At 47.4% G+C, this 18,799-nt stretch overlaps 1 protein-coding gene across 4 annotated transcripts in view; it reads right to left on the reverse strand.

Moving 5' to 3' along the window:
- LRCH3 (leucine rich repeats and calponin homology domain containing 3) overlaps positions 1-18,799 on the reverse strand; it is a 139,822-nt gene that overhangs the window by 58,786 nt on the left and 62,237 nt on the right. For all 4 annotated transcript variants that reach the window (XM_088465191.1, XM_088465192.1, XM_088465190.1 and 1 more), the window contains exons 2-4: positions 6,720-6,864; positions 5,913-6,039; positions 1,700-1,805 (exon numbers count right to left, since the gene is read on the reverse strand). In XM_088465191.1, the coding sequence (XP_088321317.1) occupies positions 1,700-1,805; positions 5,913-6,039; positions 6,720-6,864 (378 nt within the window). The remainder of the gene's footprint in view (positions 1-1,699; positions 1,806-5,912; positions 6,040-6,719; positions 6,865-18,799) is intronic.

The following is an 18,799-nucleotide window of genomic DNA, read 5'->3' on the forward strand; positions in this document are numbered from 1 at the left end:
AGAATACACAGTATGATAATACACAGTATGCCTGCCCAACCTGTGGCTCTCCAGCAGTTGTGGAACTACAAGTCCCAGCATGCCCTGTAAAAGTTTTGCTATTAGGGAATGCTAAAACTGTGGCAAGGCATGCTGGGATGTGTAGTTTCACAACAGCTGGAGAGCCACACGTTGGCCAGGCCTGCCTTAGTATGTCAGGGTACAGTAGAATAAAGGGAAAGGTATAAGCTGTACAGTATAGAAAGTAGAGATTAGCGCTAGCACAAGTCACATACAAACGCAGAAAAACATCACGTTTACAATGGGCACTATAATCAACTACACAGACCACAGTGGCTGGTAGGATATAGCGCTGTATGACCTGGCTCGTGGGAGAGGTATACAGAGAGACTGGACCCAGCATTCCCGGAGACCTGTCTGCAACGCATCTTAGGGAAAAGGGGGGGGGGGGGAGGGGGAGGGAGGAGAAGCCCAGGGAACAACAAGACCGCAGCGGAGTGGCTCCCTGGACTAGGGGGAGGGGCTGCAGGGAGAGTGCCTTCTCCCCTTGCTGACATTAACCACCAGGTCCCCTGGCCTCCTTACATATGCCCTGCGCCAGTATGTTATATGCCCCGGTGGTCTAGTGGAGTCGTGGCGCACCAGTGTCCACATCAGCGCCTCCGGTCTGTCTTCTGAGATCGGAGGCAAGACTCCGCAACAATGCGGGTCCCTGCTAACGGGGTACCGCCTTACCTGTCCCCTGAATTCCGGGCTGCAGTCTGGGGTCAGAGGAGCCTGCTAGCTAGTCCCCCTCGGAGCCCCGCCGGGAGTACCTAGCACAGGCTTGGAGTCGCGGCACCTCGGAGGGGTGATGGAGCGGCAGCACAGACATCCGGAGGACAGTCTGGTGCTGCTTGCCCATTACAGTACAAAAATAGAAATAAATGAAATCCTAAAATAAAAGCTTGGGCTGATTAATGCAGCCCCCTGTTAGAATGGTAGTCTAGCTCCTGCCGGACACCATTGAAACTGAAGTGCCCTCAGGTTGTGGGCGGGGTATAGGGAGAAGGAACGGAGCATCCTGGGATTGAAAAGCTTTGCTGCTGGTGCCCGGTCCTCCAGGTCCCACCCTACCCCAATGTCTCCCTGTGGAGTCCATGGACCCTGAAAAAGAAAAAGGCATTTTGCACATTTTATCACCTGCTCTGAGATGGGGAAAACTTTTTGCCTGTTTAGGTCTATGGAGTTTTCGCACATGCACTTCGGAAATTGAATATCGTGATATGCACTTATGTGTGAAATGTTCGCACCCGCGAATGCATTTTGCCAAATGCGACTTTTCGCACCTAATTAAATAGGGCCCTATGTTTAATAAATGATGTCTATTCATTACGTATGATGTTCATTCTGCCATATGATTTAAATATATAACATTACCATTATTTTTATATGAACATAAATAGGGTGAACTTACAAGCACTCCAGTAACTTTAATGTATACTGAATACTGGTGTGACAGTGACAAGATGAATTTAAAAAAATAAATGCAATCCTTAATTTACAGAACAAAATCCATTTGTTCTTTTCACTGTATATAGAACGGCTATATAAAAGAGTTAAGAGCATAGGAGTAGCATGACAGAACTGTGAAGGAGGTGAAACCTCCATTTGGATCTGTAACCCATAAGATCAGATAATATGCATTTTTTCTACTCACCTTCTGGCAGTTGTACCAAGTGATTTCTCCTGATGTTGAGATCCCGTAATGATTCTAATTTGCCAATCTGTGTGGGGAGTACTTGGATCTCATTGCAGCTCACATCCTGCAAAGCAAAGATATTTGTAGAAGTTCTTAACGTTTGAAATATTCCTGATTCACTTTCAACAATATATATTACATGTGTATAGAACATGACAGTAATGCACATATTCTGCAGCAACTGAACTGCCTTTAACTTAGAAAAGCAGTAATTCAGTAGCTACTGCTCTTTGAATTTTTACTATGGTGTATAGACAGACATAGGACGACTATGACGATAATAAGAATTCAGTCTGTAATCAAGACTGATAATCCATTTCTCTCCACTTCTCTTATTACAAGTATAAACAAATATTTTCTAGATCGGTTTACACATACCTGATATAAATCAGGATACTACACAGCATGAGTGTTACCACGGCATGTACCAGACTCTTTTTCTCTGCCATTTGTAAAGTGCGTACTTGTAAAGTAGTAGACGGAATTGCAAAGCTGCATGCAAGCGGGGCCTCGCAGGGCCGAAAACCAGTTTTGTCGCTCCAGGGGTCCCGGAGGTGTGACCGGCCCCTGGGGACCACTCTGTGTGCAGTGCTGGCTCCCTCACTGTGTCAGGAGCCGAGTGCTGCACGTAATGCTACAGTGCAGCTCCTGGCTCCCGTCACTGAGGAGGAATTGGCACTTTGGCGTCACCCCTCATCGGGTAACACCTGGGTGCAGCCAGCACCCCCCTTGTGACGCCACTGCCGAGAACGCCAGTCATCCCTCCACCAAAACTGCCTATGACTGTCAATCAGGCAGAGACATAGCTGGGGCTGTGTGCGATCATGCAGGACCCGTTCTGCACATGTGCGTTTAACATTGCACATACGTGCAATGCTGAATAAGGGCCAGAGTACCTTATTGAATTCAGACTTTAGATTATGTCATCTGTGTGTGTCCTCAATATTAGCCAATCAGAAAGTTCACAGCAGCAAGAGAAGTGTGCTGATCGTGTAAGTAACAGGCAGTGAGCTGTCCACCTCTGTAGTTGTGTTAATAAGGACAGAGGGAATCGAGATGAAATACCGCCGGCCGCACGGCTCGATTCCCGGCAGCGGCAGCCCGACACTGGAACAGATCCCGGCAGCGGCAGCGCTGGAAATCCCGATCATCGTAAGGTAAGTAATGACTAACCTAACCCTCCTTAGGGGTGCCTAACCCTAACCTCCCCCCCAAGAGCCTAACCCTAATCCCCCCTGTAAGTGCCTAACCCCCCCTTCCCCGCTGCCTAAACCTAAGTCTCCCCCGGGGGTGCCTAACCCTAACCCTCCCTCCCACTGGCCTAACCCTAACCCTCCCGGGGGGTGCCTAACTTTAAGTTCCCCCCGGGTGCGCTAAACCTAACCCTCCTCCCCCAAGGCTGTCCGCTCGCGGCACCCGGCATCCCTTCGATCGGGATGCCGGGCGCCGGTCTTGGTGAAATGAGTGGCATCTACATCTAGACGCCAGGCATTTCAACCTCGCCGGGATATGACAGTCGGGAACCCGGCTGTCGGTATAATGTCAGCCAGCTTCCCGATTGCATCTCAGGACAGAGCTACATGTGACATGGGTAGTTTCCTGATGTAATGCAAGGAATGAAGGGTAGCAGGAAACCACAGATGGGACAGGATAGTGGAAGATGCAGGGTTCCAAAGTAGGTACAACAGGTTCCTGTCACAATTCTGTAGGAGGATTCCAGTATCTAAAATAGAACTGTACAAAATGCTCAGAGATTCAACCTGCTTCTTCTACTCAAAATAACATTTTCCTAGATAGAACTGTACATCTGGCATATAAACTAGTATTTCTGTTGGTACCATCGCCAGGGCAGAAATAGCAGTCATTCCTAAGACTGGAAAGGATCCCTCTGGACGTGGAAGTTATTGTCCAATTTCTCAACTTGGCTCAAATTTCTAATTGTTTGCCAAGATCCTCACTAACAGTTTAGTTAGTGTTACTCCATCCCTAATTCACCCTGTTTTTGGTGATCTCTCCAATTTCAAGATCAACTCTCTTAAAACAGATGTTTAAAACCTCAATCTCCCAGATTTGCTCCATGCTACACTTAAACCTATCCCAATTTCAATTACAATAAAAAAAAAAAAAACAGACTCAAATAATGCTGGGTACTGTATACCTAACCACACTCGACACTCAGCTCTACTCTGCTAACTATATTAAGAATCTTAAGGATCTTATTAAATGGACAACACATTTCTTGGACAAGCAGAGCAAACCATTAAAATTAATATACTACTTCAACTACTTTAAAACGTTCAGGGTCATCTGGAACATGTTTCTAAGATCCTCCACTGTCATCAGCACAAACATACTAATGTTTTCTGCTCTGTAAGGAGACTTTGGTTAAAAGGTATTGCACAAACCTGACTAGGAAGGAATGCATAGGCTACAAGTCTATTTTTGTTCCGCACATCTTACACAAGGTGTTCTTTGGCATTCTCAACCTGCGATTCGTCTGTGGGTAGAGACAGAATCCGAACTGATCGTTCTTCTCTAACTTGATGATTTACTGCTGTACTTGCTTTTTAGATGCGTTAAACTTCTCTGTAACCCTTCCCTTCTGCCACCCCCCGCCCACCCCCCACTTAGTAACATCGGATGGACAGAGCAAAGGATTAGGTACAGCTGTACCATCACAACAGCTCACAAAAGATGCACACCATACTCCCAACAGAGGAGGGAACACCTGGTGCTTCCACACTCCATGCTGCCGATGGCCCCACACTATATGTAGGACAAGCAAATGCACAACCTCCCTGAGCAGCCCTTGGCCAAGCAAAGGAAAGCTAGGTGCCTGCTGCCTTCCGAGGATAAAGAGAGATGGCGATTCATCTATGGAGTACTGCAGGGCAGCGAGGTGCCATGCTGCATTCGGCAGCATGGTCCCTGCTGATATCGCCCATTTGGACCTGTAGGCAGCTACAGCGGGTGATATCGCTGGCGACGCGCAGGAGCAGGCAGTGTCAGCGACATAGCTGGCACACACTGCCCGAATGGGACGATATGTCGTCCGATCAGTCTAGTGTGTACCCAGCTTTAGTCTGTTCAGTGTCTGAGTGTATTGTAATGTATTTCTCAGATGTAATATCTATTAATATTAGGTGCTTACATTACCTAGCATAAAGCCTTACCCTTGTAGAGTCTAAGCATATTTTTATTTATGTGCCCAACAGGACAAGCACCATTAAATTGGCTTTGCTGTTTATGTTCCAGAGAATTAAGCAATAAGAAAAGGGTCTCTTTCAAGAAGATAGTTTTATATTGCATATTATGGGGCCAAATCCATTAGCTGTGAGCTTGCCAAAAATTGCTTAACGCAGGTTATTAACAAGTGGCAGCAACTTTTTGCTATTTAATTACAAATCCATGTTAAGTTAACGTGTGTCTTAATGGGAGTTGGCATGGAAAAGTAGGGAAAAAGCCTTATTTTAAGGGAACAATTTTGAGACAATGACAGTGCAGTACTCCTGTGACACCTTTCAAATGAATAATAATGTATTTAGAGGTTTTTCAAAAGGAAAACATGGGCAATAAATATGTGATTTTTCAAGTTATTTTCTCTAAAAAGTAGAAAAATGGTTTTAAATATGGGGACAAATAGGTTGTCTGATGGGAAAGGGTTATTGAACTTGCAGATGGGAGTTGAAAGTATTTTTTTCAAACGTTTTACAAACTTGTATATACACAGTTAAAAATCACTATACAGGGTGAGTCTCCCATATCCAAAATGCTTGGGACCAGGGGTATTTTCGATATCGGAATATTCCGTATTTTGGAATATTTGCATATCATAATGAGATATCTTGGAAATGGGACCCAAATATAAACACAGAATGCATTTATGTTTTATATACACCTTATACACACAGCCTGCAGGTAATTGTATACAATAGTTTCAATCATTTTGTGGCTCAGACAAAGTTTGTGTACATACATGAAATTCATTCATGTTTCATATACACCTTATACACAAAGCCGTTTTAATGACTCATCGCTTCGTGAATTTTGTCCATCAACATTAAAATGTGGTTTTCTTTGTGATCAGCATCCTACCCAAAAAATTCCTACAGTGAAAACTATAAATCTTTGATAGCATGTGTTAAACTGGGATGATCAGCAGAGTACCTACCAGCTCTGTTAGATGCCTCAGAAGACCAACCTCCTCTGGCAAAGAGTCCAACTTGTTGTTACTTGCAATAAGCACTTTCAGGGGAAGACTGCAAAGGTGCCCAGGTAGTGATGTCAGTTGGTTCCGACTTAGAAAAAAACAAAACTAAGCTTAAAATTGGCACTGCAATCCATAAACTTGTACATGTGATGTATACAGATTTGACCTAAAATCAGAATGACAACTATATTCAGCATTGTGATATTTCAAATATTAATTCTAACAATTTGTACCTCTAAGACAACACAATGAGAGTACTATTCAAATAGACTGTTTTGGCTGTAATGCTGGGTACACTAGAGCAACCATCACTCCGACAGAGTGGCTGATTTGGTAAGCTGCACACATTTACCAATCGGCCACTCGATATGTCTGGCAGGACATCACAGCTGGATGGGCATTTAAATTTGCTTTGCCAGGATGTGATGTCAGCTTACACATAGCTAGACCTACCAATACATCTGGATAACATATCGACATTGGCTGTGCTGCAGGGTCAACTTGATATTTCTATGAATGAAGATATCGGGTGTATACACCCGCTGATGCACTAGCGATATATTGTTCTTTTCATCGTCCAAAGAAATGAGAAGTGAGTACCCAAGCTTTAGGCAAAACCGTCCACACACTGAAACTGGATCAGATGCTACTTCTGGGCCTGGTCTGTTTATTAGCAAAAAAATAACTCCTCAGGAACTCTTTCCAGGATTGTTCCTGAAATGTAGAGATTATTCATTGTTACACAATGTTCTATAATTTATACTGTACCTGAGGTTGAGGAAGGTCAGGGCTTGCAGGTTAAGGGTGGCCTCTGGCACATAGCGGATGCAATTCTGATAAAGGTTTAGAGTTTCCAGGGAAACGTAGTGGCATATCTCTGCAGCAATCTCAGACAGTCTATTCCTAGACAGATCTAAAACAGAACATTATGACCATTACCTATTTTGCAGAGTGAAATGAATAATTCTTACTTGCTTGCTGTAAACAAATGTGTGTATGTGTCTCACACAAATTACTAACACCTACTATTTTGTAATAAGTGTGTAATATTGTGTATTCACTTAACATTCCAACCCAGCAGTAATGATATTTATTTAAGGGAATTACACCAAACTATTACAGACAGCAAATTCTCAATTTACATAACAGTAAATACAGCTAATTCAACAGGCAGCCCTAGGGCAACACGCAGTCATACTAGTCTTCATCTGAGGCCCCAGCTCCTTCCTTTGTGGGCAGACTTGTTTCAAACGCCTGCTGGTAATTTATTACATATATGTCTCGGTCTATGATCAAATATATAGTTTTAAGTTATTACTGAGATTAAATGTAATGTGCAGCCCTTTCGAAGTTAAAAGTTTCCACCATGTGGCTCATGAAGTTCATCACTGACCAAAGGTGTGCCTTACAGAACGTCTGCAGAGTGCAAACACAAACAAGACATGTTTCCGCACATTTCAACGCACAATTACCATTTACTATTTTTAACAGATTAAACTGTGAATGTGCAAATGTTTGGTCACACTTCTGGTTGATTCAAAAATACCTTTATCCTACACTACCAGGTGAGGACAATTTCAGATTTATACTCTGAAACTTCCAACCTCTCAGGATGTTGCCTCTATATGCTCAACAAACCGTGGCTGACAAAGGTTTCAAAAATAAAGATAACAGAATATACCAAAGCAGAACAACACAACAAAACTATTTTATACACATATATATATATATATATATATATATATATATATATATATATATATGTGTGTTGCAGAAAAAGTCCAGTTACACAGAGGCATGTCGCTGGTGACCAAGTGGCACTTTTCTAATCTCACTGACTTATTGTTAAAACATAGTAAACAGATGTCTAATCGCAAACAAGGGTCTGCAGTGAAACAGCCGACGGTAGATTCGACGGCCGTCATATTGTGTGGTCTGTACACAACCGCACTATATGTCGTTCCTCAGCCACATCCACGTGCATGGTATCATCGGTCACATCTTCAGATTGAGCAGCATGTAGGGCCGACCTGAAGATGTGACGGATAACGCAGCGGGAGTGCGCATAGTGCATACAAACTTGACGATTTGAAGTTCTGATCAGTCAGAATCTGGGAAATCATTAAAAAATTGTCTAATGTGTACCCACCTTTAGATATATTGTTGTTTAAAGAGCAGGACACAAGTATCACTTCCCTTTCAAACTCCATAGGCACCAAAAGCTGTACAGTACCTCAGCAATAATATGAGATATGGTAAGAACTTACCCTTGTTATCTCTATTTCTACGAAGTCCATAGGGTTCCACAGGATACCTTGGGGTATAGGTGTGACGTCAGTCGCAGGGCACCAAAGAGTTAAGCTTTCAGCCTCCCAGGATGCACTAGGTCCCCCTCCTATACCCCGCCCCCGGGCCAAGGCACCTCAGTTAGTTACCAAGCCATAGGCCGGAGGAGGAGAAGGAAGAGAGAGAACAAAGATCTGGACACATACAAGAATCACATTCTCACCAGAGGGAGACGGAAAACCGGTGACCAGAGCAAAGCCCATCTGCAGCACAGGTGCGACAGGGCGGGAGTCCTGTGGAACCCTATGGACTTCGTAGAAATAGAGATAACAAGGGTAAGTTCTTACCATATCTCATATTTTCTACTTCAGGGTCCATAGGGTATCCACAGGATACCTTGGGGATGTCCCAAAGCAGTATCCTTTAAGGGTGGGGACGCTCCTGTGCAGAAAGGAGAATCCGCCGCCCGAAGGAAGCATCCTGAGAGGCGAAGGTGTCAAACCTGTAATACCTCACGAAGGTATGGACAGAAGACCACGTAGCAGCCTTGCAGATCTGAACTGCCGAGGCACCACGTCGAGCTGCCCACGAAGGACCCACAGACCTAGTGGAATGAGCCTTCAGAGAAGGAGGGACCGGTAGGCCTTCATGAAGATAAGCTTCAGAAATAGCCATACGGATCCAGGCTGCCAAAGTTTGCTTTGAAGCAGGCCAACCCTTTTTACGGAAGCCAAAGAGGACAAACAAAGCGTCCGACTTCCTAAACGAAGAAGTGCGGTCAACATAAGTCCTTAAGGCCCGCACAACATCCAAAGAGGCCTCACCCACGGAAAGACCCGGTGAGTTAAAGGCCGGAACAACTATTTCCTCGTTAATATGAAACTGGGAAACAACTTTGGGAAGAAACTCGGGCCGAGTGCGGAGCACTGCCCTGTTCCCATAAAAAACCAAGAAAGGGGGTCTACAAGAAAGAGCCCCTAACTCAGAAACACGTCTGGCCGAAGCAATGGCCAGAAGGAAAACAGTCTTAGCTGTTAGCCATTTAAGATCCACTGAGCCCAGTGGTTCAAACGGCGGTCCTTGGAGAGCCCTCAGGACCACAGCCAAATCCCAAGGCGCCACAGGTGGAACAAAGGGCGGCTGAATGCGGAGAACACCCTGCATAAAGGTGCGCACATCCGGGATTGTAGCAATCCTACGGTGAAACCAGACAGATAGGGCCGAAACCTGTACCTTCAAAGAAGCAAGGCGAAGCCCATGATCTAGTCCCGCTTGCAGGAAGGCGAGAATCCGAGACAGACGAAACTCCCGCGGTGCATAACCTCTCGGTCGACACCACTGGAAGAACGTATGCCACACGCGATGGTATATCCTCGCGGAAGACGGTTTCCGAGCTCGCAACATGGTACGCACCACAGAGCTGGAAAACCCCCGGGACCTCAGCATGGCCGTCTCAACAGCCACGCCGTCAAAGACATCCGAGTCAGGTCCGGTTGAAGGCAAGGACCCTGAGACAGAAGGTCCGGTCGTAGCGGCAACCGCAGAGGAATGTCCACGGACAGACCCTGAAGGTCTGAGAACCAGTGCCGTCTGGGCCACGCGGGAGCTATCAACAGGAGCGTCCCTCCTTCCTGTTTGAATTTCCGGATTACCCGTGGAAGAAGGGAGACCGGAGGGAACAGGTATGCGAACCGGAACGTCCACCGGACGGACAGAGCATCCACCAGAGACGCCCCTTCGTCTCTTGTGCGAGACCCGTACACCGGCAACTTGTTGTTGTGCCGGGACGCCATGAGGTCGATTTCTGGAAGACCCCACCTGTCCACCAGTAGTTGAAAAACGTCCGGGTGCAGGGACCATTCCCCCGGATGAACGTCCTGGCGACTTAGAAAGTCCGCCTCCCAATTGAGCACTCCCGGGATGAAGACCGCTGATATGGCCGGAAGATTGCGCTCCGCCCAAACCAGGATCCGAGAGACCTCTACGAGAGCCACCCGACTGCGAGTTCCTCCTTGCCTGTTTATGTAGGCCACGGTGGTAGCGTTGTCCGACTGGACCTGCACCGGGCGACCCTGGAGAAACCGCTGTGCCTGCTGGAGAGCATTGAAGACCGCACGGAGTTCCAAGATATTTATTGGAAGCTCCGCTTCTGTCGGCGTCCACCTGCCCTGGAACAAGTGTGGACCCGAAACTGCTCCCCAGCCCCGAAGACTGGCGTCCGTTGTCAACAGGACCCAATTTGGAACCCAGAACGGACGTCCCTTGTTGAGGTGGGTCGTCTGTAACCACCACGTAAGGGACAGGCGAACCTCCTGGGTGAGCACAATCGTCTGGGACTTCAGAGACTGAGTCAGCCCGTTCCACTTGGACAGGATCAGGTGCTGCAGAGGTCTGGAGTGAAACTGGGCGTATTCCACCATGTCGAACACCGACACCATGGAGCCCAGTAACCTCATCGCCGAGTGTAAGGACACCCGGCGGCTGTGCAGACAACTGCGCACCCTTGACTGAAAAGCAGAGATCTTGTCCTCCGTCACGAAGATCCTTTGCTGTCCCGAGTCCAATAAGGCTCCAAGATGCAGAATCCTCCGAGACGGGATTAGAGTGGACTTCTGCCAGTTGATTAGCCAGCCGTGCCGTTGCAGCAGTGCAATGGTCAGGTCCAAGTGGCGTAACAGGAGCTCTGGAGATCCTGCCACCAATAACAGGTCGTCCAAATACGGCAACATGCGGACTCCCTGCAGCCGCAGAGAAGCCGCCATGACCGCCATCACCTTGGTGAAAACACGTGGTGCTGTTGCCAGGCCAAAAGGTAACGCCCGAAACTGGAAGTGGTCGCTGCTGATTGCGAACCTGAGGAACTGTTGATGGCGCCAAAGAATAGGGACATGCAGGTAAGCGTCCTGTATGTCCAATGACACCAAGTAGTCCCCAGGTTCCAGCGCCAGAATGATGGACCGTAGGGTCTCTATCCGAAACTTCGGGACCCGCAAAGACTTGTTGAGTGCTTTGAGGTTGAGAATCGGACGATATGACCCATTGGGTTTCTGTACCAAAAATAGATTTGAATAGAAACCCTGGCCCCTCTGGGAGAATGGAACCGCCACTATAACTCCAGCCTGGAGCATAGTGTGCAATACCTTCCGCAGCTCCGTAGCCTTGTTCCGGTCTGATGGGAGACCCGTGGTGAAGAAGCGAGCCGGGGGTCTGTGCCGGAAGGAGAGGGCGTATCCGTGAGAAACCACCTCCAGAACCCAAGTGTCTGTCGTAGTGGTCGACCAACACTGGGCGAACTGTAGCAGGCGGCCTCCCACCCTGGGATCCCCCAAAGGGAGGCCCGGACCGTCAGGCCGCAGGCTTGTCATCTGGCTTGGGGGCCGGACGTCTGGTACTCCATGCCTGCTTCCGGGGCTTGACCGATTTCTTAGGGCCAGCCTGTCGAGGAAACGACTGTGGTTTGGGCCTGCCCTGGGCCCTAGATGACCGAAAGGACGATGGTCCCGAACCAGAAGGAGCAGCGGCCGACGGGAGACAGGCAGATTTGGCTGCCGCCAGCGTGGCCACAATCTTATCCAGATCCGGACCGAAGAGAACTTCTCCGGTAAACGGCAACGCTTCCAGACCTTTCTTGGAATCTGCGTCCGCCTTCCAGGATCGCAGCCACAAGGTGCGACGAGCAGCTACCGCTGCTGAAGAAATTCTAGACACCAGAGTACTAATGTCTAGAGCCGCCTCGTTGATGTAGGTGGCCGAATCACGGAGATTGCCAATCAACTCCGCCTGATCGGCCGGACAGTCGGATTCAAAAGAAGCCTCTAATGAATCCGCCCAGCGCTCCATCGCTCTGGCAACCCAGCAAATGGCCATAGCCGGCCGTGCTGCCCCCCCTGCAAGGGAATAAGCGGACTTCAGGCAGATTTCTACCTTGCGGTCCGTAGCATCCTTAAGGGAGGACATGGATGGCATCGGCAATGTGGCACTACGGACAAGACGGGTCACGTGAGAATCCACCTGTGGAGGGGATTCCCACTTCGCAAAATAATTATCCGCGAACGGATAAGCCACCGCCAGGCGTCTCTGCGGCTGGTATCTTTTGCCAGGTTGTTTCCACGCCTCCTCTAAATGGTCCACCAACTGACCCGAAAGAGGAAAGACTGTGGCATCGCCCTTCACATCTTTGAAAAAGGCATACTTAGATTTAGCCGCTGGGGGAACTTCGTCCTCAATCACCAAGGCTGTGCGGACCGCCCGAATAAGTCCAGGAATATATACTTTGGACTTAGCATCAGCGTCCTTAGTATGGAGAGGTTCCTGATCGTAAGGATCTAGAATCTCCCCATCATCAGACGTCCCTTCGTCATCCTCATAAGGAGCGGACAGAGACGCCACCGGCCGTTTATGAGGCCGCATCACAGACTCCCCTTGCAACACATCCGACAAGTGCTGTACAGAACTCGTCAGGGAGTTAACCCACGCTGGCTCCTGAGAACCCGGGAGCGGGGAAATAGGGAGACTGTGGGGTACCACCAATTGTCGTGGGAACCCCTGCATGGGTGACGACACCACAGACTGCTGGGACAAACCCATCGGAGTAAATGCGGGCTGCGGAGCTAACTGGCCCACTAAAGCTGTTAACGCCTGAGCGAAACAAGCCCAGGGCGGCTCCTGTACCGGTGCTGTAACCGTAATAGGCCGCGCCATGGACAAACACTGCCGGCAAAGGCCCTCCGCGCTACCCTCCCCCTCCGCTAACGGTACTTTGCACGTGGTACACTGTAGCCGGAGGGGAAAATCACTTTCAGACATGATGGCACCACGTATGTGACCTCTCTCACCAATTAAGTATTAAATAGGCGAGAGACCACCCTGCAGCACCGCACCGCAAGGGCTTTAGCAGAAAGAACAGGGACAGTAATAAAGCTGACAGTTTAGATGAAGAAAAGATTACAGGCAGCAGCGCTAGCACAGTCACATACAATGCAGAGAAATAACAATTCCTGCACTAACAGCGCTGATCACTCAACTACACAGACACAGGGCCTGGTAGGACACAGCGCTGCATACACAGACCTGACCACAGCGGAGGAGAGGTATGCGGGGGGACCCAGACCACGATGCTTCCGTCCAGCGCTTCCAGCAGCGTTCACCATGCGTTCTGGAGAAGATGGCCGCCGAGGAGCAGAGAGGAGGCTGGCCTGGGGGAGGAGCGCTGCCACAGGACCAGTCGGCAGCATGCAGAGAGGGCTGTGTGCAGCGGGGGAGGCGCCGGCTGTGAGACAGGGAAGGCGCGCTCCCCTGGCATGCATTTAACCCCTGGGACGCCGCAGCGCTACCGCTCTGCTGCGGTCCGCTGTCCCAGGGGGTAGTGGAAGCGCAGGTTGGTCGCCTGGCTCCACGCTGCAGCCAGTCCCCAGGGAGCCCCCTGCCTGGGGACTTAGGACCATGTGATCAGCGGGGACCCACCGCGGGACCCCGCTGCTTACCTCTGTCCCCCTTGAATCCGGCCATGGTCCGGAGCATCTGGGGTCACCGCTAGCTGTGACCCCAGACGCCCACCAGCATCCCCGGATCAGTACCGGCGTTCTGGTACCGGCGGGGTGTAGGGAAGACAGCATGGACGTCAGGACTGACTGTCCATGCTGTACATCCAGTTGTGCAGCCACAGCTGCATGAAGAATAAGCTTCAGGGGCTCTTCTAGCCCCCACTCCAACAGGTGCACCCGACTCCGGCCGGGCACCAAACTAAACTGAGGTGCCTTGGCCCGGGAGCGGGGTATAGGAGGGGGACCTAGTGCATCCTGGGAGGCTGAAAGCTTAACTCTTTGGTGCCCTGCGACTGACGTCACACCTATACCCCAAGGTATCCTGTGGATACCCTATGGACCCTGAAGTAGAAAATATATATGAGCACACAGCGCCACCTATTTGCACCACCAAGGTCTCATATACACTACAGACAAGAACAACTTTACATAAATTTGCACAAACCTATCTCAATGCCTAAGCATCCCGGACCTAACAATGTACTTAAAACGAAAATAACAGATGTGCTCACACATAAGGAAATCAGGCCAGAATGAGGTTGCTTGTTTAATAGAATAGGCATTAAACAATAGAAAAACCATTATTAGATTGGTGCTTCAGCATGCTATTGCCCTGCAAGAGCAAATTGCACCTTTTATCGTATATTAATCCCCATTTATACAATATTGTGGAGGTGGCCATAGCTGTTAATGATGTTGGGCAGAGGGAAGCAGTGAAAATGTTTTAAAACTGCTACACTGTACAGACGGTTACATTGAATCATTACACATTAAGCTTTAAATATTAGAGCTTAGATCTTGCTTTAGGGATGTCAGGGCTAGTACACTTCTTGAGTTGCATACAAATCATTTTAAAAATTCTATAACATAATTGTGGCCTGCTTCCAATTGTAAATAACAAAAGGAATTTCATTACATGGAAAGTACAACATTTCATGGAATAAACCTAAATATACAAATAACAATATGCTAGCAATTATTTATGTTGGAAATACTTTTATAAGCAAAATATATTTAAAAAAAAAAAAAAAAACACAACTACAAATTAGCTTCTTAAGGGGCCTATCCATTAGCAGATAAATTTGAATGATGAACGATTTATCGTTCAGTCGTTCAATTTATCTGCTAATGGATAGGCTCTGAACGATAAAAATGCGCACTCCCGTGGCCGACAAATTGGGTCTTTTGTATCTCCATAATGTTGGTCAATTATCGTTTATCGCTGAAAGATATTAGAAAGATCTGTCGCGGTAAACGCGAACGATATTTTTAATGAAAATTAATAGAAACATTAAAAAAAACACTCCCAGAATGATGTCATGCAATATCGTTCGTCATTTGCAAAAATCTGTCATGTACATAACAGATATCTGTCACAGCAGCCCCACAATTTTCAAAAGATAAATCTTTTGTCTTTCAGAAAGATCTGCTAATGAATAGGCTCCTTTAATAAGAGACTGCTAAAAAATATGCAATAGACTTCCTCATACGATTGTTATTCTATCCCAGCGGTAGAAAACCCATGGCATTTGAGGATGTTTTGGCTGGCACCTACCCAGGGGCCAGACACTTATTTTGTCGAATGTCACAGTCCAAATCTGATGGCAAAGGGATGAATAATGGGGCACATCCACTAGACGATCTACTCCCTTGTCCAATCTCTAAACGATTTTCCCTTGATTTTTTCCCTTGAAATTTATCTTTCAGTCTGAACAATTTGCAAACTATCTTTAATAGATCAAGTGAAATTGATCTGAATGTTCAGTCGACTGACGAGACGATCAAACGACCAGCGGGAGCGCGCATCGTTGATTGTTAATGACCAAACACTGCACGATTTATAAACGATTGAATGATAACGACGTCGTTATCGTTCAATCGCCTGCTAAAATCATGTAGTGGATGCCCCCCTTAAGTGTACAGTGCTGCTGGGAAACCTGGGAGCAAGAGAGACAGACAGAAGAGTATCTCTATAACACGGAGCACCAAAGAAGATAAGAGTGGGTGGGAAAGGTCATATGGAATTGCTGTGCAGGGGTAGGGAGATATACTAATTTAATGGTTAGGGTGGGTGCAAATTTGTGGTATATAATTTTATTTGATGGTGGGGGTAACTTAACAATGAGGTAATGATTGTGCCTGTTAAGGTGAAGTGAATGGGTTTCTGGGTGCTTTGGGGGAAAGCATTTAATGTCGGGGCAGTTTGATTGGAAATTGTTTCGGGTGTTAACCTGGAATTTAGAGTACAAGTGATTTAATGTCAGGGAGGCTTATTAAATGCTAGCGTCCTGCAACAGCTTCGTGCGGGACCAATTGTGAATTAAGGCGATAGTCTATTTTAACCAATGTCTTATAAGTTTGCCTTGCAAACAACATTAGTTGTCTTTTCTCCTGATGTCAACACAAAAATATTTAGTTTTAATGAAAAGTCTCCACTTTTGTCAACTCCATCCACATTAAGTGCCTGCACCTGTGCTTTATTATCTTACCAGGAATTGGACTCGTTTGTAATGAAAGAATTGTTTTCCACATAAATTAAATAGGATCAGTAAGAAAAAAAGGGAAAAACTGAAATTTGTACTGTATCCGTAGACAGGGTTACATAAATTTTTCTGGAGGAACCGGATAATACGTATCAATGTAAAATAAAATCCAGCACTCGGACGTCCGTTTTTTTCATTGACTTGCTTAACTAAAATAGTCACTGTTTGGCTCCCTTTTGACATACATCACAGGTTCTCAAACTTGGCCCTCAGGACCCCAAACAGTTCATGTTTTCCAGGTCTCCTTATTGAATCCCAAGCTAAACAATTAGCTCCACCTAGGATCTTTTGAAATGTGTCAGTGAGAAATTAATACTTCTGTGCACCTGCTAGGTGAGCCGGAAAACGTGAACTGTTTGGGGTCCCGAGGACAGAGTTTGAGAACCACTGCCACACATCAATGTTTCAGACACCTAAACCTTCCTCAGTGTTCTCCCCAGAAATTTTTCCCAGCCGGGTGGCATCCAAAAGTAGCCGGATGTGGGCCTTCGCAATTATGCGCGAAGGCTGCTTCCCCACTGGCTCTCAGTCAAAAGTGCCCATTATGCAGTGCCCCCTGTATTTGTGCCCTTTATACAGTGTCCCCTGTAGTTTTCCCCATTATGCATTGCCCCCTATAGTTTAGCTTTGCCCTTATGCAGTGCCCCCTGGCTGAAGTAGTGCCCCTATGCAGTGCCCCCAGGCTGGCCCCTTTATGCAGTGCCCCCAGGCTGGCCCCTTTATGCAGTGCCCCCAGGCTGGCCCCTTTATGCAGTGCCCCCAGGCTGGCCCCTTTATGCAGTGCCCCCAGGCTGGCCCCTTTATGCAGTGCCCCCAGGCTGGCCCCTTTATGCAGTGCCCCCAGGCTGGCCCCTTTATGCAGTGCCCCCAGGCTGGCCCCTTTATGCAGTGCCCCCAGGCTGGCCCCTTTATGCAGTGCCCCCAGGCTGGCCCCTTTACGCAGTGCCCCCAGGCTGGCCCCTTTACGCAGTGTCCCCAGGCTGGCCCCTTAACGCAGTGCCACCAGGCTAGCCCCTTTACGCAGTGGACCCAGACTTAAATAGTGCCCCCAGACTGGTTCCTGGTCCCAGCACTTACCTTTACTTGCTGGCCGCTCGCCGCTGCCTCGCGCTGACTGGATCTAACTAGATCCAGCAGGTGCGCGGGGAAGGCTCCTCACGTCGCGGGTGACGTCATCCGCGCAGTGCATCACTGGGAACGCTGGCCTCTGAAGTGATCGGAGGCTTCTTTAGAGGCCAGTGTTCCACAGCGGGGGTCGGCGGGGAAAAGTGCCGGGCGGCAGGCTGTTTCTGCTCTATAAACAAGAAAAGGTCCTCAAAATCAGTCCTCAGGACCCCAAACAGATCATGTTTTCCAGGTCTCTTCACAGAATCACAAGTGAAATAATTAGCTCCATCTGTAAATCTTTTAAAATGAGAAAGTGAGCAATGACTACACCTGTGCTCCTGCTGGGTGACCTGGAAAAAGTGAACTGTTTGGGGTCCTGTGGACCGAGTCTGAGAACCATTGCTCTATAGAATAGTGAAAACTGCATCAAAATCCGTCCAGTGGTTCTCAAGATTAGCCAGAACAATCAAACAGACGTCTACCAGGGACTTTATTTATTTATATATATATATATATATATATATATATATATATATATATATATAAATAAAACACACGCCCAGTCACTGATTTGCGGCTCCAAGCAGGCAGTGTGGTTTGCTGATAGATTAGGAACCATCGCCTCACCTTCACAGTTAGACGAGGTTAGGAGGTGATAGGCTGATGTTCAATGTTTTGCCTTTCCAAGTATAAGTCAAAATGAATGTGTTCAAGGCATGTGCAGTGTTCTCCCCAGGCTGTTTTTTGTGGGTGCACCACCCGGCACTTTGGGAACCTGCAAGTAGCAACAGTATCTGAAACGCTGCGTTGATTTGGAAAGGGCACTGGTAACACAATTTGTCCAAGTTAATTTGGACTCCTAAACAACTCTGTCCTTTAAAGTCCTATACCCCCAAAGCTATTGTACATTCAATTAGGATGTGAAAAGATATCTTTTCTTATAATTGCCTGAAACCTCTCCTTAGAAGTCCTTTCGCATATGATCACTCTGGTTGCTGATATTCTCTGTGCCACCTCCGTAAACCCTTACCCTCAACTTCAGGCCCAATATAATTTACCCCAGGAAGAATAATCTATTTACACATTAGCCACAGTATCTCTAGTATGCTCAAAGTGAACGGCTCCCTGAGTCTTCCCCACTTGCCATTATATCTAAAATGTCGAAGAACAACTAAAAAGGGAAATATAAGGTTTTGGTACTCGCTTACCTTGGGTGACGGGGCTTTAGAAAAACCCAATGCTCAACTGTAATGGGAAACCGATCTCCACTGTAACATTCACTACACACCAATGGGGATCAATATACCTTACGTCTCAACGTGTATCTAAATGTTACAATCATTTAGAGATACAAATCACATTACTCCAT

The sequence above is a fragment of the Taudactylus pleione genome, unplaced genomic scaffold (genome assembly GCF_031769625.1).
Source record: "Taudactylus pleione unplaced genomic scaffold, aTauple2 ptg001903l, whole genome shotgun sequence".
In the NCBI taxonomy this organism is placed as follows: Eukaryota; Metazoa; Chordata; class Amphibia; order Anura; family Myobatrachidae; genus Taudactylus; species Taudactylus pleione.